General features: G+C 48.4%; 1 protein-coding gene across 2 annotated transcripts in view; it reads left to right on the plus strand.

Moving 5' to 3' along the window:
* Positions 1-26,744, plus strand: part of LOC147722733 (NFX1-type zinc finger-containing protein 1-like) — a 1,249,199-nt gene that overhangs the window by 998,720 nt on the left and 223,735 nt on the right. For both annotated transcript variants that reach the window (XM_086965207.1, XM_086965208.1), the window contains one exon: positions 8,677-8,831. In XM_086965207.1, the coding sequence (XP_086821333.1) occupies positions 8,677-8,831 (155 nt within the window). The remainder of the gene's footprint in view (positions 1-8,676; positions 8,832-26,744) is intronic.

Genomic DNA, 26,744 nt, shown 5'->3' on the forward strand with positions numbered 1-26,744 from the left:
AAATGCGTTATCGATTTTAAATCACCTTCCCGCAAGTAATAAAACCGCTGCCAGCATTTTGTGCGTGTTCTGTGGGCGTGGTAGTTACTCTTGCCTTTTCCAACATGCGCTGTCTCCTTAACAGGTTACTTTGGACTGTATCCACTCATTCCCACCCCCTAAAGGACAAGCATTGGCATAGTCAATAGGTCTCGCCTTTGGGACCTTATACGTTTTTAGCCATGCAACAGTTGATGTTGTTGCACCAAGGATATTGTGCTGCATAACTAAATACTTATAAGGTTCCAAAAGCGAGACCTATTGTCTATGCCAATGCTTCTTCCTAAAGTGCCCAGCAGACTAACGGGATCTAGGCTTGGACAGGAATTTGCTGCTGGCCTCTACCTGACACCCTGAGAGTCTCAAAGTGCCCTCCTCTGAGGTTCTGGGGCCCCTAGAAGTGAAATCTTGTGGTATATATTGGGGCTAAGTCAGTAGGTAAAATCTTTTACCAGGTACAACCTGGTTAGTGTATCCAACCTGCTCTCCATCGTTGTTGATCACAAATTGCACCTAGATCCCGTCTACTGCAACCATTGATTATCATTGGATTTTCTTGTTTTTCCGCGCCATTTTGATATAAACTTTTAAAAGTTCAAATCTTTGGTTCCCCTTATTGAATTTTTATCATTTCTTTGACATTTTTCTTATTGAATTTTACTGTATTTTTCTAATTTAGTTTGGGATTTTTACTGTTTGGTATTTTGAGTGTATTAATGTTTTGGTTCTGCATAAATACCTTACATATTGTCCTAAGTTAAGTCTGTTTGCTTTGTGACATAGCTACAGGTGGTTGAAGGCGGGTTAATTTAGTGACTTTCTGGGTTCACCTTGTAAAGAGTTGTGGTTATTGCTTGAGGTGGGCAGTCACCCACCCCAAATAATAATCCAATTTCATACACTCAGTAAAATGAAAAAAAACAGTAAACCACACGTCTACCTGTGATACACTCGTCTTGTGTTTGAGATCACTAGTTGGAAGAGTTGGTTCCACAATCTCTCTTGGCTTCCAGGGTTAAAAATGGAGCTGAGCATACCTTATTTGAACCTTGAGGACCGCCTCCAGCTCCAGTGTCTCCCAAGTTGACTTTTGAAGTCTTCTTGAGCCCACAGATGTCAAATTAGTCTTGGAAACTGAGCCATGTTGAGGCTCAGCCAAAAGCATTTGCTCAGTAGCGCAGCAAACCCTGTCATAATATAAGCAGATTTTAATTGATATTCCTGTGTCATGACCTTTTATATCTTATGAAGGGCTAGATACGAGAATTCTGATTCCAGTTTTCAGGATAGGGTTTAGATTTTGCCATTGGTTTCATGGGTCGGGTAGCAATACTGTGATCCAAATATTGTCTTTCAATAATATCACATCCACAAAATAGACTACCATATATTGATAAGGTAAGTAGATGTGAAGTTAAGAATAATACAAGTATTGGGGCGTGGCTAACATAGCCAAGATGACGGATGCTTAATTCCTAGGCTCCGCATTGGCCTCCATGATTCCGGCCTCCACTGTCTATTTCCTGGGGCCATTGACGGCAAAGAGACCCCTGAAAGGGAAGCACCACCCTGGAGCTGCAAAACGAGAGGTGGCTGAACCTCATTAGCGACCGGTCAGCAGAGATTGGTGAGGTGCTGTTTTTCGGTGGACGGCTAGGACTGTGCGGCATGACGAGAGGACCAGGAGCCCCCTGCTGCTATGTGGAGGATGGGGACCTCAGTGGCGGTGGAGGCCCAGTGGAGCGATGCTAGAGCAGGGCCAGAAACCCCACACTGAGAAGAAAGTGCAGGTGTGAGAGCTGAGTGCTTGGTGAGCCAGCAGCACCGCGTGGACCCGGAAAAGACCTCGGCTGGGCCTGGTCCCTTTACCGGGTGAGGGCCAGCTTGGAGACATCATCCACCCCCTGGAAGTACTGGAGGAGACCTAGGGCCCAGTGGATGAGCGCGCTGAGGCACCTAGGGCTCTTGCTATGAAGTTTTGGTGCAGAGGAGAGAGGATTCAGTCCCCCATTGGTGGCAAGGCCCTTTCCTTGGTTGTGAGGTGGAGAGCTGAGAGAAGGCAGTGCTTGGACCAGAAAGCAACACCAGGGTCCCACTGAAGTGGAGAGGGAGCCATACCTTTTCTGGCAGAGGCACACTGAGGGCCGGGGGAATGTGCAGTGACTTCATCTTCCTTTTGTCCACACTCTCGATTCCAGTGACATTTCTACCTGGTTCTAGCTTCAAGCTTGGTTTGTGCAGTTTCAAGTAATGTAGAGTCAAGCAGCTTTGGGTTACATTTCTCCTAAAAAGAAAGTCATTGGTACTGTAATGTGTGCCTAGTGAGAATGAAGCATCTTCATTGAGATGTGTTTCTTATCTCGCATTTCATCCCAGGACCACGCCCTCCGCCGTTATAGTGATATTTCCATTGTGACCAGCTTTAAGTTTAGGTCTAGCACAAAGTCAAGTACCTTAAATTTAGGAGGCTTTGTGTCACAGTTTTCTAAGACTAAAGGGCAGTGCGATTGCACTGTTTGTTTTGTCAAAAGTTAACCGTCTGTAACAACTGGTTCTGCCTGCCAAACACCTAACCCGGCATCAGGCTTGATCTTTTGGTTTAAGGCATGTAATATTTGAACTTAAAGCTGCACAGTCAGAGACTTTATCAAATAGTACTTTTACAGGAAGCAAGTTTCATTTGGGGCTTAGGTTGGTGCCCAGGGAAACATAGGGAGGCATACTTCTGACACTGCGTGGATGGTATGCAGCGCCTGACGGGAGGTTCAGTGAGGGCCCTGGACCAGACCATGCGCTAGGAGGTGTGTGGGCTGCTCTCAGACATCTGGGGTTGCTTAAACCCAAGGTGCATCCTGTGAACAACGAGAGTAGAACCACAGTTGACTTCATGGAACCACGGTTGGACTACTACAGGAGTGCCCCCCGGGAAGTGGTGGGTGCCACATATGGAGACCTTGAGGGGGCTGGCTCCCCAATGTTGCTCCGGTATGGACTTTCTCCTCATGCCTGAGAGTAGCGATGGGCAAACTGAAGGCCAAAGCCCAGGGATCACAAGTAAACATGCAGTACTTCCAGCAGGGCCCCCTGGAGGCAGGGATAGCCGTGAACTCTCCCCCCCCCCCCCCACAAACCCTTGCCACTGCAACTTACTCAGGACAAAACCCTCTCAGCCATAGAGGACTCAAAGTCTACCCTCCAGCTGATGGTTGGTATAGTGGCTGCAACGATTGGCCTATTGCGCACTGACCATCACAAGTAGTCTGATACAGAATGCACAAAAGTGCAATTATCTGAATTAACAGCGGGTGCGTAAACTAGAATACCGCACAGAAGATGCAGAAGGGCGCTACTAGGGCATGGAAGGGGGCAGACATGGTGGATGTACACTGAGGTGTTCCTAGTCCAGCTGTCCCCCTTCTTCGCACTTAAACAAGCACACCGTGTCCCGACCTGGCCACAGGGTGCACACCAGGCCTGTGGTAGCAAAGGTATTGCACTACAAAGACAGGGATGTCCTTTTACAATGCGCAAGTTATGTGGGCCCATTCAGTGTGGGCAATGGCTGGGTGTCCCTGTTTCCTGGCTGAACCACAGCTGTGCAACCCAACAAGCCTCCCTTTTTGAGGTCAAAAGGGCACTGCGTAAGGAAGGATTTCTCTGCTTGCTTTTCTTCCCTGCAAAACTGAAGACAATGTTGGAGGGCCACCCACACTTTTGTCTGGAGCCCGACAATTCCTGGAGATGGCTAGGAACATCGTCTTGAAGGTGACCACCTCCCAAAGATTAACACCCCCCCGCCCCCTCCCCCGGACAAACTTCTATAGAGCACATGCTCCACTGGGGAAAGCCTGAACAGGAGACATAGTTGGTTGATGTAGATGAACTAATGGTAGTGAGGGTGCGTTGTCAGCTTAACTAGGAACGAACCAGCCTAGATAGCATACGCCATAGACTGGATAACAAACTAGGCCCAGACCCAGGTGCCCTGCCCCGGTTGTTGGAAACCAAGGTGCAACACAACTTTGCCATGGAAAGCCTTGGATGCAACAACTATATAGATTGTGTTAACCGGGCGGACGAGGAGGACGGCAGATTACCAGCCTGCTGTTCCTGAAGGGAATGGTGCACTGGCATTAATTTGGCGCTCCAAGACTACTATGTCACATTATACCGGCCTCTGGATCCCACCCTGCTGGGGGCTCACTGTGTCTTTCCGGACTGACCGGTCTGGTCAGTCCACACCTGTGGGGTTTTAAGAGACCTATGCCGAAGTGCTGACTCCCTGTCTGGAGTCAATATATGCTTAGGCATTCGCAGCAGGGCTTCTTCCAGCCTTGTCTAGAGAATTGATGGTTGTGCCGCTGCTCAAATCCAGTGCCCGCGAGCCAGACCCTCTGCCTTTAGACCCCTCTCCATTCTCAACACACTCTAAGATTATCATCAAGGTGCTGACAACCAGGCTGCTGCCACACATGCTAGTACTGATCCGTACGGACCAAAATGGGTTCATCCCGGTGCAAAACAGCTCCCTTAACCTGTGCCGGTTGGTCAGAGTTATCTACGATCGGGACCTGAGGACCAACCCATGGGCTGTTACAGTGTCGGTAGACCTGCTGAAGGCCTTTGATGATGTGAGGTGGGACTTCCTAGAGGAGGTAATGCTCCGCATGGGGCTGGGAGAGCGTTAGACCAGTTGACTGCTGCTGTTGTGTGCCAGCCCCACTGTCAGTAAAAATGAATAGCTCAGTATCGGACCCATATGGCATTTACTGGAGGACAAGTCAGGGGTGCCCTTTGTCTCCCCTCCTATTTGCCACCACCATTGAACCATTGGCAGAGAAGATCCGGATGATGAGAGAGGGCAGAGGATTCACGCTGGATGCGAGTGAGCACATCATCTCCCTCTATGCAGATGACCTACTGATCTACTTGGCGAATGAGGGACTCAGACATGGCCTACATGTTGCAGCTTCTGGAGGAGATCGGGACTCACTCAGAACTCAGGGTGAACTTGACGAAGACATGTGGGTTGACAGTGGTCCGGGACGCCCCATGGCCTTCGGAGCTCCCACCGGGTGTGCTAGGAAAACAGGAAAGGTTCCAGCTTACTATAGGTTATGGTGATACTCAAAAATACAGCAATAAAAAACTTCAGTGATATAACTTATCTCTTCTGAATGAATGCATGGTCAAAACATTTCAGTGGCAGGAGTGCTCACAGGACTGGGGTCACCCACTGAGACCCTAGGCTTTTCCAGGTTTCTAGTGGGACTTGGCCTTAGGGTATGATCTCTACCAATACTTCTCAATGGAACCGTATCACCTAGGATGGTTCACATAGTTCTGGACTTTCAAACAAGTTATTCCAATAATCAGATCCACACACCATGCTAGATGTGTACGGGTAAACTTCCTCCTGGTTCTTCTTTGAGAAATCTCTAAATCTATTTTTAGTTCACAACAGCGAGCCTCCCAGAGGTTGTACATCTGTCTCTTCTATTAGACTCCACCTGGTAAACTCTCTGGCTGCTTAAAAGGGCTTCCAGGTGCTGGCTTCTGTTTCTCTTAGGAAACTCCCTATAATTAACTCACTGAATGCTTAATAGGTCTTCCAAGGGTTAGGCCTGGTCACTCCTGAGTGAACTCCTTTAATACCAAAGAAAAATGTTCCACAGCGGATCAAGCAACCAGCACCTCTATATTCCAACGTCCCTCAAAATGTTCAGTTTTTGTTGTGCTGACAACCTCCAGGACCTGCTGCGGTTTGTTCCCACTGGAAATCCAGATGAAGACTTTAGAAAAAGAATGGAGGCAGCACCAAGTGTGAAGTAAAACAGGACCACGTTGTATCAAAAAATATATTTTCCTTTATTTTTTCATTTTTAGGACAGCCAACGCGTTTCGCTCCCCAACCATGGGACCGAATCCGTCATGGGCCACTGTTGAATAAGGAAGCATGGAGCATTTGTGGTAGCAGCTTATCAAGGCCTGCACACGTGCTCTTCGTTCTACATAAAGTCCACAATATTGTTATACAATTGAAACATTACCTCCTTGGTTACTGATGCTATTCACCCAAAGGCCCGTGACGTGTGTCTACAACTTTATCCTGATATCGGAATCTTGATATCGGCATCTTTACTACTTTATTGGTCAGCTCTCTTGTCTACGTCATTGCGTCGCTTCAAGATCTACCAACATCTTTGCCCTGACGAAGCTCCCATGGTTGGGGAGCGAAACGCGTTGGCTGTCCTAAAAATGAAAAAATAAAGGAAAATATATTTTTTGATACAACGTGGTCCTGTTTTACTTCACGCTTGGTGCTGCCTCCATTCTTTTTCTGAACTCCTTTAATATATTAACTCCTTCCATGCTCATGACGAGCTCAGCTCGTCATGAGGCACAGCGGAGCTGCACTCATGACGAGCTGAGCTCGTCATGAACAATGGGGTTCATCCAGGATCAGCACAGGAGGGAAAAACCCTTAGCAGCCATGGAGTTAACTGGTTATTTAACAGTACTCCCAGGGGGTTAGGATTCTGTTGCTCCAGGGTGGACTTTATATATTATGGCCTGGTTATTTAACAGTACCTTCAGAGGTGGGCCTATACCACCCAGGGATGACCATTTATGAAATTCTTTCCTGCTAGTTAACATTACCTCCAGGGTCTGGTTCTCATCTGGGTGACACTATATGTAGTACATTCACTGGATGCTGAACTGTGTTTCAAGGGATTGGGCTTCTGTTGCGATTTAGTGTCCTCGCTACTGTGTTCCTTAGTTATACAACAGCATCTCCAGAGATTAGCCCTCTGTCACTCTTGTATTGGCTCCTTAGAGTATTTATCATGTAAATCCCACAGTTCCACATCAGTGGCAGTTTCTGCATTATGACGCAGAGCGCTCTTAAAAGATATAGGGCCCGATTCACAAAGGCAATCTGAGGCAAAAGTTTAACTTTATGACTTTTGGTATTCACAGAGGTAATTTACGAGTTGTATCTTTACGCCGTCAGTCAGGCCGTACTCTCCGCACCCGGGCCGTACTTTCTAGCTCAAGCCGTACTCTCCGGCCGTATTAAGTTCAATCAATGTACTGTAATGCAGTTTTACAAAAAGGAACATTAGGAACGTGTGATAAATAGTAAAGGAGGTCGTCAAAATCAGTTTGGGCAGGGAAAGGGGTGTGGCCGGACTCTACATCATATCCCAGAAAAGTTTTCTCCTTTGTATCATGGTGCATGTAGTCCACAGTTAGCGCTCCACTCAGTGTTGACTGTAGTGTTGACCCGGACACACACTTTCCCCTGCCCAAACTGATTTTCATGACCTCCTCTACCATTTATCACACGTTCCTAATGTTCCTTGTTGTAAAAATTACATTCCGGCCCATTGATTAATCTTTAACCGGCCCAAGGGGAAGAGTATGGCCCGGATGTGGAGAGTACATCCCAATCCGAAGATTCCGGCCTGACTGCAGATGTAAAGATTCGACTCATAAATGACCTCTGTGAATACCAAAAGTCGTAAAGTTAGACTTTTGTCTCAGATTGCCTTTGTGAATCTGGCCCATAAGGTATCCGGATTCACAACTGTATCTCAGATTCTGTACAACTTTTTATGTTTGTGTGCAAAGGCATTGCTGCTTCATGTTTATTGCACATGTCTAAACCTCACGCACATCACCTGCGTCTCTCACCTGGGCCAAACTCAACTAACACCATTTCTGATCATGCTCCGTGATATGGCACCCAAGAATCCAATGCATTTCTATACTACTATTATAAATAGAGAGCTGAGACCTTTGAGGCAGGTAAGCTCAAGAAATACAGCACCAATCACAACATCCAATACAGCATTGTAAAGGGGAGTTGCAGCAGATGGACATAGGCTATACAGCAGCCCAACATATACTTTGTAAGGGGAAAAAACATTGTGGGGCAAAGTAGTCCGTAGGAGTGGCACCAGCTCAGAGGTGGGCATGTAAAAAGCCATTATACAGAGTGCAAATATCGTTTTGGGCGTGTCGTTTAGCGTTGTGGGAGTGTGCGGTCTGATACTCACGCCTGCAGCATCGGTGTCAGGATAGCGTTCTATCACGTCACGAATAGCCTTTTGGGCTTGTCGTTTAGGTTGTGGGCGTGTGCGGTCTGATACTCACGCCTGCGGCATCGGCGTCAGGATAGCGTTCTATCACATCGGGGCGTCGGCGGGAGTGGACAGTGACGCGGTGTGTAGTGTGGAAGTGCCCCTCGCCGTCTTTGTGTGCGTCTAGCATCGGCGGGAGCGGACACTGACGCGGTGTGTGGCGTCTAAGTGCCCGGACAACGTCGGGACGGGCGGGAGCGGACACTGACTCGGTGTGTGACATGTAAGTGCCCGGACAACGTCGGGATGGGCTGCTAGTCAGGTATAAAAGAGCTACGTAAATGCTACAATACAATACAGCTCAGTAGTAAGAATTTGAAGCATGCTTATTTGTCAGTACTTATCAAGGTTTTTGAAACAATACTGTAGTTCAATACGGAATATAATGTATAAATAGCAAACAACATGATAAGACCTTGATGTTTCGGTCACAAATGCACTACTTATACTTAGCTGTAAATGATGACATTTATGATGTTAACAATTGCAGATTATGGAGATCTAAATATCTGATAGATATTCGCCGGGACATCGGCAATATTGAGGATGAGTACCAGCGGGTGGCCAAGAGAATGAACGAACTGAGAGACCAAGAAGATTTACTTATCCTGAGAAAAGCTCGCATAATTGGCATGACAACTACAGGTACTCATTTGAAGTGGTTGAGGAGCATGAGAAAGTTTAACAAATACAGTGAGAGTACCCAGTACTTTTATTTTATTTACAAAATAAACTTCTTATTTCCCTGTGGCATATCATAATGTATAATTTCTGTTATTAATGTCAGTGCACACTAGACCAACAAATACATTTCTTGGTTTAAACTCCCCTTTCAGTAACTGTGCAGAGGTGAAATCGAAATCAGGAACTGTAACTGACCTTTTCAGGAAATGCAATATCAAAAGCATTGATTTTTTAAGGAACTTTTTTTTAGCGCTCGAGCTTTCCTAAATTCGTACGCTTGAATCATTTTGCTGGTGTTGTGATGGGAATTCTTGGTTAATGTACAATTGCAGTGTATAACATTAATATGTCAAAAGGCAGTAAATATTGTGTATTCTGAAGCTTAATCAATGAATATGAAAACAAACAAAATTCCAGCCTGTGAAGTGAGAGTGCACAGAACTCAACTCATCCCAGAACTCAACTCATCCCATTGCCTACCAAACTTAAGATTTCAAACAGACCTGAGAAAAGTTTTTTTTTTTTGGTCAAAGGTTTTATTTGCCCTGAACAGTGACTCAGTCATAGTTAGAAGAAGCTCCCTATCAATGAAGTGTTTGTTTACTGATTCTTCTGTGTGCATAAAGCCATAGGTCGCTAGATGTACTGCAGCTTTTCTGCTAAAAGTCAGATTGAAAGAGAAAGTGACTTTTTACACCAGCTGACCAAGTGTAAATCATCCTCTAGAGAGGGCGCCTTCAGGATTGCACAGGCCTTTTATTCCACTGGGAGTTTCCCCAGTGGGCTGGAGCCCCTAGAGGCTGGTAAAGAGGGTGTGGGGCAGCTCCTGGTGCCTCTCTCACTTTCCTAAGCTTCTTCAGGATAATTGCAGCTGGCATAGAGAGGCCTCAAGAGAGACGGAGAAAGAGAGGGAGGGAGGGTAATATAGATGGAAAGTGATCAGCGAGGGAGAAGAAAGAGAAGAGATGGGGGAGAAAGGGTGGATGAAAAAGGGGGATGGTGTGCAGAGATGAATGGAGCAGGGCTTGAGCATTTTTATCTGAAAGAAACACTTTGGTTATAGATTCCTTACCTTAGAATTACCCCCAGGCGTCAGACTGGATCCGGAAAGTCTTTTCGTCAGCAGTACCTCTGTGTCTCAGAAGGAGGTGTCGGTCGGCTCCGCGACCGTCGTCAGCGTTGTGGTCGCCCGGATTGACGTCACGGCAGCTACTTAGACGCCGCGCGCTGACGTCACTTCTTTCTTTTTCCGAGCCAGCCAGCGCAGATCCGGGAAGAGCGGTACCTCAGTCAATTTTTGTCTTAACTTTGTCTCGACTTCTTGTTTCGAGTCTCCGACTCTGCACAGGTGCACGAGGGATGCCCAGATTCTTTGCCTGAGGTTCCTGTAACCGACTGATGTCGGTGACGGATGCGCACTTCGTGTGCCTCTTTTGCCTGGAGTGCGAGCCCAAGCTGTGGTCCGACTGCCGATCGATGGCTTTGCAGGAGTGGTCCCGAAAACTGCTTGAATGACGGCAGTCGGCTCCACGCCATTCGAGGTCCCGGTCGAGATAGAGGTCGAAGGACTGGTTGTGTAGCCACCACCATTCAGGTTCGAAATCATCGAAGTCCTCGCACTCGGGGTCGGGTAAGTCGAAGCATAAGAAGAAGTCAAAGAAGCAGCGTCGCTCTTCGACTTCGCCTTGTTGGTCGCCAATCTGACGAGGCACACGGGTGGTGCCCCTCCCGCGGCTCGGAGCCCGAAGGGTCAACTCTAAGAGTTTCCCTCCCTTTCTGTAGTAGGGGATCTCTGTGTATAGTTATAATCTTGTGAAAAGTCCCGCCCATGAGCGTGGACCCCGGAGCAATCAAAAATAATCTCTTAAGCTGTCTTCTTTGCAGTCCTGCATAGACACTTAAGAGAAAAATAAGACAAATAATGCAGCCTAACATATTCAAGGCTACACAGGCCACCACTTCATCTATTACAGTGAAAAGGATAGCCCACCATGTCCGGTTTTACACTATTTACCAAGTTTTCCTCACAGGGAAACTCCCCTTCACCAAAATCCTTTAGATGATAGAGAGGAAGGGTTGGACAGACAAGCCCCCATTGGCTGCCATTGTGTGTCTGGAAAAGGGATACCGTGCCTTTAAGGAACTCTCCAGAGACCCTCGGTCTCCCATGATGCACAGCCAAAGTCCTTTTACTTTCAGTTCTTTTTTCCGGCTCCTGCTAGCAGGACCCTGGAGCACTGAGCTCTCCCTTTTTGGGTGTTTTTCAATATTTTGGCACTTTTCAAGTGTTTTGAGTGTTTCACTCGACATCTGCATGCCTATTCTTCCTTTTGCTGTGGTTTTTCGCCAGTTTTAACCACTCTTCTGTCGAATATTCCAGATTTGTTCGACAAGTGCCCTGAGTGTGCCAGGAAGAAGGCAAAATCGGACGCTCACAGAGTGTGTATCCTCTGTCTCCCATCCTCTCATGTCCCTGAAGACTGTGAGATTTGTAGATCCTTCTACAAGAGGACCCTGAGGGACAGGGAAAAGATTTGTCTCCAAGGCCTGCAACTTCAGAGACATCAGGAACCAGGTGGGTCTGGGCATGGAGGGACTCGGTCACCGTCCTCTGCCTGTGCTTCGGACTCTGGGGGGCTCGCCATACAAGAAAAGGCCAGGAAACAGCACAAATGTCCGTTGACGTCGATAGCCTCGGCGTCGAGAGGGATGATCACCATCTGCTCCCTGTCGACTCAGGGCTCTGGGTTGAAGCGACTTCGACGTCGAGGGGACGGACGTCGAGACCTCGGATGAGGTCGACGTTGAGGACTTCATCGACGTCGAGACATAATCGCCATCTGGATGGGTCCAGGAGGCACCGGCACTCGCCGTCGAGGCGACACCGCCGTCGAGGTCGACTCGATGTTCGACGTCGAGGAGAAGAGAGTCGACGTCGAGGGATGTATCGGCGTCGAGACGTTCAAGGTCGACGTCGAGGAAGGAGAAATCAACGTCGAGGAGACGGTCAAGGGCCAGGACTGTGTCCCCCGCCTCCGTGGTCAGCTTATCTTCCGCTTCCACGAGTCCCCGGTCGCGGCGGCGCCAGCGCTCGCCTGAAAAGAGGTCGGCCTCGAGAACATCCTCGTTAAGGCTTGCGCAGAAGAAGAAGAGGAGAGTGGTTAGGTCTCCGGACTCTGAATATTCTCAGACCTATTCGCCTTCTAGGCCCAGGGCGCCTACGCCTCCTCCATTGCCTCAGTAGAGCCCTACTCCTCCTCCTCCTCATAATCCTCCTCCTCCTCCACCGCGGCCTCTTCCCTGGTCTCTATCTCTGCCGCTCTTCCCGTCACCGCCTAAGGGGACTCCACAGCCTAGGGTTCCGGTTCTGCCTCCGCAGATTCCGCCTCCTGTTCGGCCAGTGGATCGCCCAAGGCCTTGGAGTGACCATCGATCTTCGACACGGTCCCGGCATCGTCATCGGAGGGAGAGGTCAAGGTCCCGTCATACGGACTCTTCCAATGCCCGGGCATATACGCCCACCTTTTCGGATTCCCCCCATACGAGGGTGTCACCGGTGGATGACATTGTGTCATTTCAGGAAGTGTTGTTGAGAGTGGCGGCGAAGCTGGGGATTACTCTAACGGTACCAACACCTTCTACATCGGTGATTTTCGAGACCTTGCACAAGCGGCAGTTGTCTCGACCCTTGTTGCGCTTGGTACCAGGGCTGGAGGAACCGGCTATGGAGCTCTTCCTGACTCCGGCGTCAACGAAATCCGCTCCTTCCCGGCTGCAGAAAAAGTACAGGCTCACAGACTGCGATCCGGCGTTCCTGCGCTTTCTAGTCGGCATCAATCACTATCAGTACACCGTACTTCCGTTTGGACTGAAGTCTGCACCCAGGACGTTTTCAAAATGCATGGCAGTGGTGGCTGTGCACCTGCGAAAGAACAAGGTGTTAGTCTACCCGTACCTGGACGACTGGTTGATCAAAGCCTCCACCTTCCAGGAAGCGCTACTGCACTTCAACAGGACAGCTGTTCTGTTGAACCAGCTGGGGTTGCACATAAACATGGCCAAGTCCGTTCCGATGCCTGTCCAGTACCTGCAGTACTTGGGAGCCTCCGTCGATACTCTTTCAGCAAGCGTGTCTCCTTCGGAAGAGAGACGCTTATCGATCCTTCAGAAGGCTCAGGCTCTCATAGTTGTTCCATCTACAAATGTGAGGACGGTGTCTTCTCTACTGGGGTCGATGGCATCTTGCATCTTCCTCACACCACATGCACACCTACACATGAGGCCGTTGCAGGAATGTCTGGAAGATCAGTGGGACCAGAAGCGGGGGAGCTGGGACAACAGGATCAAGCTGTCCCTCCACGCTCAACAGTCCCTGAGATGGTGGTGCTCCACAGAGAATCTCATCAAGGTGGTTCCATTCCACAAGGACATTCCCAGTCAGACTGTCGTCACGGATGCTTCTCTCCACGGCTGGGGAGCGCATTCAGACCATCTACAGATCAAGGGAACGTGGTCCCCGGCGGAATCCACATATCACATCAATTTCCTGGAACTCAGAGCTGTTCACTTGGCACTGAAGGCCTTTCATCCGTCCTTTCAGATCAACTCCTTGCTTGTGCAGACGGACAATACGACCACAATGTATTACCTCAACAAGCAGGGGGGTTCGAGATCGCGCACACTGTCACAGGAAGCGCAGGCAATCTGGCACTGGCTTCTAGCCAGAGGACTGACGATAACGACGACTCATCTGCCAAGTGTGCAGAATGCTCAGGGGGACGCCCTCAGCAGGCTGGTGCAAGGAAACCACGAGTGGGTTCTAAACGACGAAGTGCTAGGAGACATATTCGACAGGTGGGGCGGGGCACTCCGGACGTAGATCTGTTCGCCACTGCCAAAAACAGAAAATGCAGAGACTTCGCCTCCAGGTATTACCAACCGGGGACCCTGGGGAACGCGCTATGGATCAGCTGGTCGAACAGCTTTCTGTACGCTTTTCCACCCATTCCCCTGATTCCGGCGGTGCTCACCAAGCTGTCTCAATCCAGAGTGTAGGAGAGTAGGGTCTGCAATCCTATGATCACCCCAGATTTTTACTTTTTGCTTCACTGGTTTATGACTTCCCTGACTGTGGGCCTGCTAATCAGACCCACAGCCTAGCTGTTCTCTCACTAAATTGACACGTGTACCTTAGGTGCATATACCAATTGGTACTGGGCCACCTTATCAGACCCTGTCACTTAGGGCATAGGTGTACCCAGGGGCCACCAGGGGCTGCAGCATGTATTATGCCACCCCTGGCTGGCCATCTAAATCTGACACAACTGGCTGCACGACAGCTGGGGCAAGGTGGTGTAGTCACCCTTTGCTATAGATATAGTATACCTATATCTAACCCTAAAATGGACACATGTATTCCTATCAGTCACTCCTATGGCAGGCCTTAACAATCCTGAAGACAGAGTGCTCGGAATCATGTGAGATGGTGCTCTGGCATGAGCTGAGCCCGTTTGCAGCTTGCGGAACCAAGTCCTAATAGCTGTTCCATGATAACGCATACCATATACTCTTAAGTGCATTGTAATCCTCGCGGGTATTTGCCAACTCTGGTATCACTTTATCAAAACATGTCGAGTAAGGTGTCATACGAATTGGAATACTAACCCTCGCCAATTCTGGCGACGGGGTTAGCATTCCACCCTTCTAGAGGGACACGACATGTGCGTAACTGTGAACCCCGGTTAAAGTTAACTCAAGCCTCAGCATCACAAAATGGATGCTGCCACCACAGACACAAATCTGATCTCCTGCTGCTGGGAGTCCTTCCAGCGAGGAGAGCTTGGACAAAGGGTTTCCTGTCAGGGGCGGTGCTAGCACCATCCCAGACAGGGTTTTGTGTATCCTAGGTAGGCAGGGCTGAATAGGAAGGTGACTGCAAGTGGCACCCCGGTGCTCACTGTGCATATGCCCGCTTGAACCAGTTCCAGGGGCACACCAGCCCCTGAGCTGGGGAAAGTCCGGACAGGGGAGAGGGGTGTAACCACCCCCCTTCCTGGTCCCACCCATGGGCAGGACCTAGTCGCGTACCAGCCCTTTCTTTAGAATAAAGGTAGGAGCGGGGACCCTTCCAAATGAGATCATCTTTGAATCCTGAAACTACGAAAGGAACTCAAGACTTCTTCTCAAGATTTCTCCCTTGTGACTAAGGAGTAGTCACCCTGCAGCAGCAGGCACCAACTAAGTATCTTGCGGTTTGCTGAAACGTCCTTCCTCAGGAACCAGACCGACCAGCACGACGAGGCCCGGACTCCCTGCCCTCTCTGACCTCAACCTGCCTCTACAGCACAGCTGAGAATCGTAGGTGCGACGAGACCAGAGGACTCGGCTATCAACGGAACCAGCACGACACTGAACCAGCACGACCACCGAGGGACCCTCAAGTGGGTGCACTGGGGTAAGGGAAGCCCCAACCCCAAGCAGCACGAGCACCGAAGACCAGCCCCCCAGCATCCACCAGATCTGCGTGGGGCCCTTTTGCTTCTGTGTCGCTTGCCACGTTGTCCGGTCACTTGCCCGTTGGCTAGTGACCCTCCAGAAGACGTCCTACGTTGTTTCACCGCTGGTCTAGCTCCTCTAGACTAGCCCTCGTCTCCTCTTGAAGGGGACCTTCCTCGGACCCTCCTGGTCCACTCCAGATGCCATTTTGTGTCGCCACGTGGGCTTGCCGTAGCCAAGGTTTGTTGCCTCCTTCACCGGATCCAGCATCAGACATCCGACGTGGGACAGCTCGCAGACCTCCAGCCTGGTTGACATCAGCGCCCTGGTCCGTGCAGCAGCAGAATCCAGTGTCACCTCTTCACCTGGCTGAGTGACCTCGTCCGGTGCCATCCTGGTGCCAACCTAACCACTGGCTAGTGGTTCAGAACTCGGTCCCCTCTGCTTACAGGTACTCTTCTTCACTGATCCAGTCCTTGGATCAGCCCGGAACATCTTCACTGGTCGCCTGCCAGCAACTTCCACTTCAGGCTCCTGGTTCGTCAACGTGGATTCCCGACGACACTTGAACCCTATGCTGCCGCAGCCCCTGGGCTAGATAAACCGAGTACCACGGTGCTCCAGCGTAGAACAACTCTCTAAGTGTCTAGATCCACTTTCGTTTTTGACCTACCTAGTCGGGTTCGCCCGAGAACACTAACTTTGCATTTACTAGTATCCATAGACTTTGTCCCGCATTACGCGTGAGAGTTTCCACTCTGCACACGACATCCCTAGGCCTCCTGCTTCTAATCTAAGGGTTCAGCATTGTAGGCCCAGCGGTTCTAAAGCCTCTGAGAGTAGTATTTACCTGCTAGTAAGTTTGCATTCCACTTCCATAGTATATGGTTTTCGTGCCCCTCGGGCATTTGTGTAAATTGTGCGACTTTCAGTATTTCTTTAAGAGTTTTGTATTGTGCTTAGCGCCCTGTTCTCATAAAGAGTCCAGGGTTGTTGTGTTATAAATAAATATCTGTTTATTTTCATAACAACTTGTGTGGTGTCCTTTCACTTGGTGTTCAAGGGGTATATGTGATGGTATAACAGCTGGCTTAACACGCCCTCTAGAGTTTAGCCTAAAGACTGCTCTTGTCCATGCTACTAGGATAGCTGGTCTATAAGGTTGACTTACAACCAATCATCAATAAGGGTCGTTTGGAATGATACATAGTGATCACTAGAATAGTGAGCACTGCATATCAGGCCAACTTCTCACATTGGTGGCAGCAGTGGGATTTGAGCTTGCTGTTGTTTTACCACACGTATCCTAAGAATATCATTTGAAAGATCACATAAGTACAAAGGTACATATAACTTAGCTTAAAATACTCTGAGTTCTACTGAACCAGCTGTTGTAGTTCAACAGGGCTTAGCACACCCTGACTACAACTCTTAGCAAGGGATCAGTAGGCAAACAAATAGTGTAGGTAAGTGCACCACTTACACCTCACTAGAAAGCATGTCAGACAAAGGAGGGAACTCAGAGGCCCCCCTTGTGTCAGTTGACCCTCCACAGGTCATATCAAGATATGCAGCTCTTAGCTTCCAGGATATGAGACAAGTGTGTACCTCCAGGAAGCTGAAACAGGGTTCTAACCCTACCATCCCATTCCTGATTGGTCTCTTAGAGACTTATGATGCCAGGAGGGCTTCTAACACAGGCCCTCCTAATCCAGATGGGAGCATGCCCCCCCTTAGAGGGAACCCTTGGGGACCCTGACCTCCACCTCAATGGAATAGTTAGTGAAGGAGAGGAAGAGGATACAGAGTTTTCAGGGGATGAGGCAGATAAGGGTCAGGTAGAAGTCAGTAGACTCACCAGGACCAACTTAAGCAGGCATGAGAATGGACTTGGGGGACCCCCAGGGCCACTCTCAGGCAGGCTTAACATTGAGAGTGGACGAGTTAAGTCTCTATCCAGAGGCTCTAACAGATCCATTTGAACCAATGGCTCTCAGACCTCTTCTCACAGAGGGATGACATCCCCTCAGAGGAGAGAGCATGAGGCAAAGATGAGGGAAGTCAATCTGAGGATTGAAAGGGAAGAACTTGCCTTGGCCAAAGAGAGACTTGCCTTTGCTAGAGAGCAGAAATTGAGTGGGGCAGACCCCACTGGTGGCAGCATTTTACCTAGAGAAAAGGACAGGAGTTTAGACACTAGACACCTGAGTAAGATAGTGCCCCCCTTTAAACAAGGGGATGACATCCACAAATGGATGACTGCTTTGGAGAGGGCCTGCACAGTACAGTGTGTCCCCCAGAGTCAGTGGGCAGCTATCTTGTGGCTCTCCTTTGAAGGCAAAGGTAGAGATAAGCTCCTCACTACTAGAGCTGAGGATGCTAACAATTACCAAGTCCTGAAAAATACACTGATTGATGGGTTTTGCTTAGCCACTGAGCAGTACAGGTTGCTGTTCAGGGATACCCAGAAAATTCAGTCTCAGGATTGGTCTGACTTTGTGGATTGTGCCACTAAGGCTTTGGAAGGCTGGTTGCTGGGCAGTAAGGTTACTGATTATACAGGATTATACAATCTGATCATGAGGGAACAGATTTTAAATAATTGTCAGAACCAGTTGTTGCATCAGCACCTTGTTGACTCGGATCTGACCTCTCCCCAAGAATTGGGAAAGAAGTAAGCATGGGCGGAAAATCCGTTTCGCTAGCGGATTTTGCGGATTTTCGGGAAATTCGCAATCCGCGAGATTCGCAAATCTCCCGCAAAATCCGCAAATCCGCGAGCAGCGGATTTTGCTCGCACTGCTCGCACTGTTCGCGTGAGTTCGCGTGAGTTCGCGCCCCGCGAATAAGTGCAAAATTGCAGAAATACGATTTTAGCAAACTGAAAGTAACTACTTACCAGGTTCAAAAGTTCAGGCTCATCATTAGTAGCCATTTCCTGTAGTGCTTGCTGAGGGGCCCCTCCAGAGTTCAGTTGCCAGTTGCAACTATTATGTGACCCTGCTCTGAACCTCAGAATAGTTACACATATGCCACAAAGGTCCTGAATTACAGCTAAGGGAGACAAGCAGGAGCCAGGCTGGCAGTTCAAATCCATTAATCAGCCCCTAATTCATTATTGTCAGTTGGGGCAGGGCAGGTGTTGTAACTAATTTTGCAACAATGAAAGCACTTAGCAAGTGCAAAAGTTCACTAATCAGGAAGCACTAAGGAAGCAGGTGCCAGCTAAAAAAATATTCTGTGACACATTAATCAGCCCCAAATTAATTCAGGTCACTTGAGGCAGGGAAGGTGTGCTTGCGTTGCCACAATAATGTACACTGACTGGACAACCAGAGGGTGCTGTGATGAAACAGAGGGTGGCATGGGTGGGCCAGAGGGTGGCATGAGTAGTCAGAGAGTGGCAGTGGTGACAGAGAGTGGAAGTGATGAAGAAGAGTGTCCCAAACAGGCTGGACACGTAGAAACAACAAGTTCGCGAAACTTGCGACCCGACAGGTAAGTTCGCAATTTGCGACATTGTACAAAACCCTCGCGAACTGGCAGAAACCCGCGCAAACACACAAAAAAAAAAATTCGCGAGAATTCGCGGATTTTGCGGATTGCGAGTTCGCAAATCCGCAAAATTCGCGAACGCGAGATTCGCAAAATTCGCCCATGCTTAGAAAGAAGGCAGACAGATGGGTCAGAACAAGGGGTAAGCAGAACCAGGCTCAGAACCAGGGTGGTCAGAAGAAAGCAGACCAAAAGGGTAATAATAAGAATGAGCAAAATGACCAGAAGTCTTCGACAGGCCCCCAACAAACCAAAGAGGGTGGCGGTCAGGCTTCACAGCAGAAAAAGAAGACTCAAGAAGGCCAGTCTAAAAGGTGGTGGCAATACTGTACAAGTAAAACTCACTGGTTTAGTGAGTGCACCAAGAAAGGAGGGCAAACTCCTACCACTACAGCCCCTAATGCACCTGCACCCCCTAGTACAGTCGGTAGTGGTAGTGCACCTCCCAAGGGATTAGTTGGGTTAACCTTGGGATCTGAGGGGTATGACAACCTAGTTGGCACACTCACTCAGGCTGTCTTTGTCTGTACAGGGGATGTGGATATATCCCCTGATGCAAGTCCCAATACTTTGTGCAAATACAGGCAGACACCTTTTATAAATGGAAAATGGCTCAGGCCTACAGGGACTCTTGTGTCAGTGTCACAATGGTGACACCTAACTTTGTGGACCCTGGACAGATCATACTAGGTACAGACTACCTAGTGACCAATGCCAGCAATGTCACTACCCACCATAGTATGGCAATTGTTGCTTTCTCCTGGGGAGGGGTAAGTGGCCAAAAGAAAGTTGTGGTTAGTTCAGACCTCCCAGTTGAATGTTTGTTGGGCAATGATTTGGAGACATCCCTATGGTCAGAAGTGGAGCAAAGCTCACATAGAAATGTTAGGCTTGCCAGCACATGTGCTTGCTGTGACTAGGTCACAGGCCAGAAGATGCCCCACTGAACAGGTGCTGGATCCTCGAACAATGGACCAGACACCTTCCAAGAAGAAGAGCAGTAGGGTTAAGGCATTGCCTTCCCCCTTGCCCCAGGTTGTGGATCAAGTCTCAGAGGAGGCTGACCTCAAAGAGCTGAGGGAAACTGAGCCTAAAGAACTTGAACCTGATCAGGTTGAGTTTCTGGGTTCAGGGGGACCCTCCAGAGAAGACCTGGGGAAGGCACAGTTAGACTGCCCTTCTCTTGAACCCCTCAGACAGCAGGCTGCTGCTGAGGCTTCAGGGAACGCCACAGGTGCCCACAGGGTATACTGGGATGATGGACTCCTATACTCTAAGGCAAGAGACCCCCAGGAGGCTGGTTATCCCGTTGTCTCAGAGAGGTTTCCTTCTTACCTTGGCCCATGAGATTCCCCTTGCAGGACACTTAGGCCAGAATAAGACTTGGGACAGACTTGTCTCACACTTTCACTGGCCTCATATGAATGAAGATACCAAGGAGTTTTGTTGCTCCTGTGTCACTTGCCAAGACAGTGGTAAGTCAGGTGGCCCCCCTTATACCACTACCTGTGGTGGGGGTACCCTTTGAAAGAGTGGGGATTGACATTGTTGGTCCAATGGAACCCCAGACAGCATCAGGGCACAAGTTTATACTGGTGGTGGTGGTGGACCATGCCACCAGGTATCCTGAAGCTATTCCCCTTAGGACCACTACTGCACCTGTTGTGGCAAGAGCCCTAGTTGGAGTGTTCTCCAGAGTGGGCTTCCCTAAGGAGGTTGTCTCTGACAGAGGTGCAAACTTCATGTCAGGATATCTAACTGCTATGTGGAAGGAATGTGGTGTCAACTACAAGTTCACCACACCCTATCATCCACAGTGCAATGGGCTTGTTGAAAGGTCAACAGGACCCTAAAAGGGATGATTCATGGACTACCTGAAAAGCTCAGGCGAAGATGGGATGTCCTGATACCCTGCCTTTTGTTTGCTTATAGAGAAGTCCCACAGAAGGGGGTTGACTACAGCATTTTTGAACTTTTGTATGGACATCCTGTAAGAGGACCCCTGTGTTTGGTGAAGGAAGGATGGGAGAGACCTCTCAAAAAGCCTGCAACCAACATAGTGGACTATGTACTTGGTCTCCGCTCCAGGATGGCTGAGTATATGGAAACGGCTTCTAAAAACCTTGAGGCAAGCCAAGAACTCCAAAAAGCTTGGCATGACCAAAAGGCTGTCCTGACTGTGTACAAGCCTGGACAGAAGGTGTGGGTGTTGGAGCCAGTGGCCCCAGCAGCACTCAAAGACAAATGGTGTGGGCCCCACACAATCATTGAGCAAAAGGGAGAGGTGCTCCATGTGAATAGGCTCAAGGCATATGTCGACAGGAAGGACATGAGCTTGCTCATGGCCACAGATGAGGGACAGGAGGAGGAGAGTGACCCTCTCCCAGACCTGCTCACTCAGAACCCTGATGATGGGTCAGTAGATGGTGTTGTCTTTTGTGGCAGCCTCTCTGAGCATCAGCAAAAGGATTGCAAACAAGTTCTTCAATCCTTTAGACATTTGTTCTCTCTGACACCCAGCCAAACCAATTGGTGTACCCATGAGGTTGACACTGGTGACAGTCTGCCAGTTAAGAGTAAAATCTACAGACAGCCTGATCATGTCAGAGACTGCATCAAATCAGAAGTGCAGAAAATGTTGGAGCTGGGAGTCATTGAGCCCTCAGATAGGCCTTGGGCTAGTCCAGTAGTTCTAGTTCCAAAGCCTCACACCCAGGGTGGTAAGAAAGAGATGAGGTTTTATGTAGACTACAGAGGCCTCAATGCAGTCACTAAGACTGATGCCCACCCAATACCAAGGGCAGATGAACTTATAGATAGATTGGCTTCTGCCAACTACTTAAGCACATTTGACCTGACAGCTGGGTATTGGCAAATCAGGTTAGCTGAGGAAGCCAAGCCCAAGACAGTGGGCCCGATTCACAGAATGAACTTAAGACTCAATCCTAAATTTACTACTATTTTGGTATTCACAGAATGCACTTACTACTTTTGGCATTCACAGAATGCACTTACTGCTTTTGGTATTCACAGAATGAACTTACTACTTTTGGTATTCACAGAAGTTAGGATTTTGTCTTAAGTCTGTCTTAAGTCTGTCTTAAGTTTGTCTTAAGTCTGTCTTAAGTCTGTCTTAGGACAAACTTAAGACAAAATCCTAACTTCTGTGAATACCAAAAGTAGTAAGTTCATTCTGTGAATGCCAAAAGTAGTAAGTGCATTCTGTGAATGCCAAAAGTAGTAAGTGCATTCTGTGAATACCAAAATAGTAGTAAATTTTGGATTGAGTCTTAAGTTCATTCTGTGAATCGGGCCCAGTATTTTCTACCCCTGGTGGGCATTATCAGTTTGTGGTAATGCCTTTTGGTTTGAAAAATGCACCTGCCACCTTCCAAAGGCTGGTGAATCAAGTTCTCACTGGGCTGGATGACTTCTGTGCAGCATATCTTGATGATATAGCTGTCTTTAGCTCCACCTGGGAGGATCACCTGGTCCACCCGAGGAAAGTGTTAGAGGCACTGCAAGCAGCAGGTCTCACTATCAAGGCCACAAAGTGCCAGATAGAGCAGACACAGGTTGTATACCTGGGCCACCTTGTAGGTGGAGGCCAGGTTCAGCCACTGGAGAGCAAGATACAGTCCATCAAGGACTGGGCTCCTCCAACCACCCAGAATCAGGTTCGAGCTTTCTTGGGCCTGACTGGTTATTACAGGATATTTGTCAGAAATTATGGATCAATTGTGACTCCACTTAATGACTGGACAAGTAAAAAGATGCCAAAGAAAGTTCAGTGGATAGCAGGCTGTCAAAAAGCATTTGATGACCTAAAGCAGGCCATGTGCACAGCACCTATCCTAAAGAGTCCAGACTACTCCAAACCATTCATTGTCCAAACAGATGCTTCTGAGTTGGGTGTGGGAGCTGTTCTATCTCAGCTGAATTTTGATGGTCATGACCAGCCCATTGCTTTTATAAGCAGAAGGCTGACCCCCAGAGAGAAAAATTGGTCAGCGGGTGCCGCTCGCAGGCCAGGTCAATTTGCAGTCTTGCGTAGCTGGACCAACACCCTAGTGCTTAGAAGCACCAACGCGGCTTTGTCGAGCCGGCATCTCATCAGAGGACGTGAGGCGGGACTGCGAGGACCAGCAGGCAGCGCGGCGCTGATCGGCCGCAGCTGGTCCTCTTCCCGCCCCTCCACCTGTCCCTTCCATATATTCTGCTGTAACAACGCGCACGCGGGACGCGCGCGGGGCGACTACCGGGGCGAAGACCGGGCAAAGAGCGGGCCGTTTAAGGCCGTTCAAGGACGGCAGAGGACGGCCCTGGCCCAGAACTCTTGTGTCTTCACCCCTGAAAACCACAATACCCAAGATGTCGACCATACGCAACAGAACTCGAAGTTGCGCGAAAAAAGCTACGGCGGTAGCTCAGGTGACTGGTCCTATTGATCTCTTTATTTCACGCGTACATGAGACTATTGACCAAAGTATTGTTTTATTGGAAAAAAGAGTCTCTATGGACCTCGCAAATGCTAGGCGCTCATCCTTGGGCCCTTTGGCAAAGGCTAAATCTCCTGTTTTGCAGAATGTGAATAATTGTTCCTTACCCATAACCATGCCTACCAATAGTGTTCCGACTGTACCGAATACTGTAGATCTATCGGTAGCCCCATCAGACTCGGACCCGTCTTTTGAAGACCTGGAGGTTACACCAGATCTTGAAATCTGTCAGTCACCTGACAAAGCGGAGCCGAGTCTGAGTGGGTATAAGGATGCGGAAACAGTTTCTGTACCCATTGTTTCCCGGGGAAGGGCTCCTAACCCTCATAAGGCCATATTGAAGGGCAAAAGTAAAGTAAAAGCCCCAGCTAGGAACCATAATTTGATCACCCCCACCCCACAATTGACATCAGGTATCCCGTGCTGGGTGCAAAACATGGTAATAGACTTAAAACTAGACCTTGAAGCCACTTTAGCAGCTCAAATTAAGCCTTTAATTTCTAAAGTGGATAGGCTTACCTCTTTAATACACTCCAAATGGCCACAAAAAAAGCAGGGACAAGGGTTTGTCCAGTTACAAGGGACCATAGAATCAACCCCTGAATGTTCAACGAGCATTCAGCCCCCCAAAGGCGTATCAAATAAGGTTCAAGGTACTGCAGTCCCTGGGAATCCAGTTATACCCCCTACGTCGCAAACAGGGAACACCTCAGTTCAACCAATAACTGTTCAGATTTCAAAGGGAAATACTCCTGTTCAGGCGAATCAACATCCTGTTGTTGCTAATACTGCCACCTCCACTATCCAAGCTAAAGAAGTAGCAGGGAAACTCAATTCAACCTCTGCACCTCCCATTATAAACAAACCAGAAGGGCCCAAACCAAAGCAGACACGTTTTAGGTCCATAAATCTACCACCAGAGGTTTCCCCTTTTGTAGTCGTGTTGACGGCGGTTCCCCCATTGAAGGAGGGAGTAAAAGAAACGTTTACCGAGCTTAGGAATAAATGTGCTCAATGGCTCCATCTACATAAACCCCTACCTAACAACATGAACGGTGAAATCCTTACCGTGCGTAGAGGGGACTGGGTGGGCAGAAGCAAGAAATCAATAGTAGGGGATGTAATAACTGTTAATTTTAGGGATGTAGGGGCAGCAAGCTACGTATGTAATGCACCCAATAGTGGTCCTGCGACCCAAATTAACCCACTTCCCCTGTCTTATTTTCTATCAAAGCCCGCACGACCTAACCCTCCCTGTCCCACTTTTCAAAGTAATAGTGGACCTGGGTACTTTCCACAGCAACCCGCTAAATCTTGGTTGCAACCACCTTATCCGCCCTCTTTTTTTCCACATCATGTTAATCTACAGCAGCAGCTTCCAAATGCCTCACTTTTTCCTATGCATCAAGCTAAAGCCCACTGGCAACACCCTTTTCATTTTCCGCCACCTTTACCCCAGTCTGCTTACCAATGGCCGCAATCTTTTCAGCCACCTCAATTAGACAAATATCCTTGGCAACAAACGTGGCAGGACCCGCCCCACTCTCAAGACCCCATGTCCTCACAATTCGCCCACCCAAATAGATATGCCGTGCTAGATGAGGTAGACTGACTCAGCTCACCAGAAGCATTGGATCTAAACAACCCTAATTTTGAGCTGGAGTGTTCTTCTTTTTCCTCTGTCAAGCCCCCAGTCGTACCCCACGAATCTATTGAATTGTCATCATTAAGACCTTCCCAGCACATAGGCAATCGGGGTAGCCTGGATATATGTACAACTACTGCTAGCCCCAGCCTAAGTCCGGTTACCATCTTTCGGGAAGAGGGTCCTGCTTTATTACCACCAGTAAACCAGCAGGAGATACCTGTTGCTGGTAATATTGGTAAACCAGCAGGAATCTCTCTTATTTCCTGGAATATTGCTGGTCTTACTAGTAAATTGGGTACACCCTTTTGGACCAGCTTTTTGGGTGAGGGTTTTGATCTAATTTTATTACAGGAAACTTGGTGTCCAGACCCTATTAATATTGAAGGGTATGCATCTTTCTGTCTCAGAGCAACCAAATCCAGCTCGGGTAGGGCTAAGGGAGGCCTTTTATTGTTAGTATCAACCAAGCTGTGTGACTGTACGGTTAAATATAGTACAACCGTGGGAACACACAGCCAAGTTATAAGGGTGGAATGTAGAAAGAACATTGATTTAGTTATTGTTAACTTCTATAACAATATTTTTGACGCCACTAGGGGGGATATTTTACTGCCTCTAGAAAAGGAAATCATTAAAGCTCTAGATATTTCGAAAAGAAAGGCTGAGGTGGTATGGGCTGGGGACTTTAATTTGCAGCCTTGCCATCTATCTAACGGGAATATCTGTGGCTTCGATGCAGCATTAAATAGCCATTGGAGAGACCAGGGGGGGAAGGAGGACTCTCCCCATTTCCAACACTGCAGTTATGGTTCCACCTTAAATAATATGCTAGTCATGCTAGATATGACCCTGTTAAACTGCAATGTTAACAATCGGGCAATAACATGCCCTACATTCACGGGCAGAGATGCAGGTTCATTCATTGATCATATTTTGTTGTCTAGCAGTGGAGACTACACTGATTTATATGTGAATGAAGAAAGTCTCAGTGACCATAATAGCCTACGTGTTACCCTCTTGGGGCATGGCACCTCATTAGTTCCAGGTGGTAAATGTACAACCGATATAGTGCCTACTAGACCAAAGGGCCTCAGGGTTAAATGGACTGGTTTAAATTCTAAAGTCAAGCAGAAGGAGGTTGTCACCCAATGCTAGAATCAAATCAGTTATTGTTTGGATGATGACAGTGACTCTGGCTGTTTAATAGAATGTTTTGTATTTATGAACAACATTATTGAGGGTATTTTCACCAAGACCCCGTCAGCCAACAGTGGTCAAAAGCAGGGGTGGTTTGATAAGACATGTATCGTCGCCCTCCGCAACTTAAAGAATGCGCTAGGCACCAAACCACGTGTTAAGACTGTTATACAACACCTCAGGGCTAGTTACAAATCAGCTATTAATAAAAGGAAAAGGGTATTACAGTCTGAGGCGTGGGACAAGCTGAGGGAGGCTGCCGAGACTAAAAACAGTAAACTCTATTGGGAAACGATTAATAGTCCGTTTCACAGCAGAGAAAATGTTCCAGAACTGACCTCATATGTGGCATGTAGCGACTGGGTTAATCATTTTTCTAAAATATTTAACCCTGAAGGGCCAACTTCTGAGTCACCATCACCAGATATAAACCTGTGGTTGCCCCTTTCGATGGCTATAACATTGGAAGAATGTCAGGAA

Source organism: Lissotriton vulgaris, chromosome 4_1, assembly GCF_964263255.1.
Source record: "Lissotriton vulgaris chromosome 4_1, aLisVul1.2, whole genome shotgun sequence".
Classification (NCBI taxonomy): Eukaryota; Metazoa; Chordata; class Amphibia; order Caudata; family Salamandridae; genus Lissotriton; species Lissotriton vulgaris.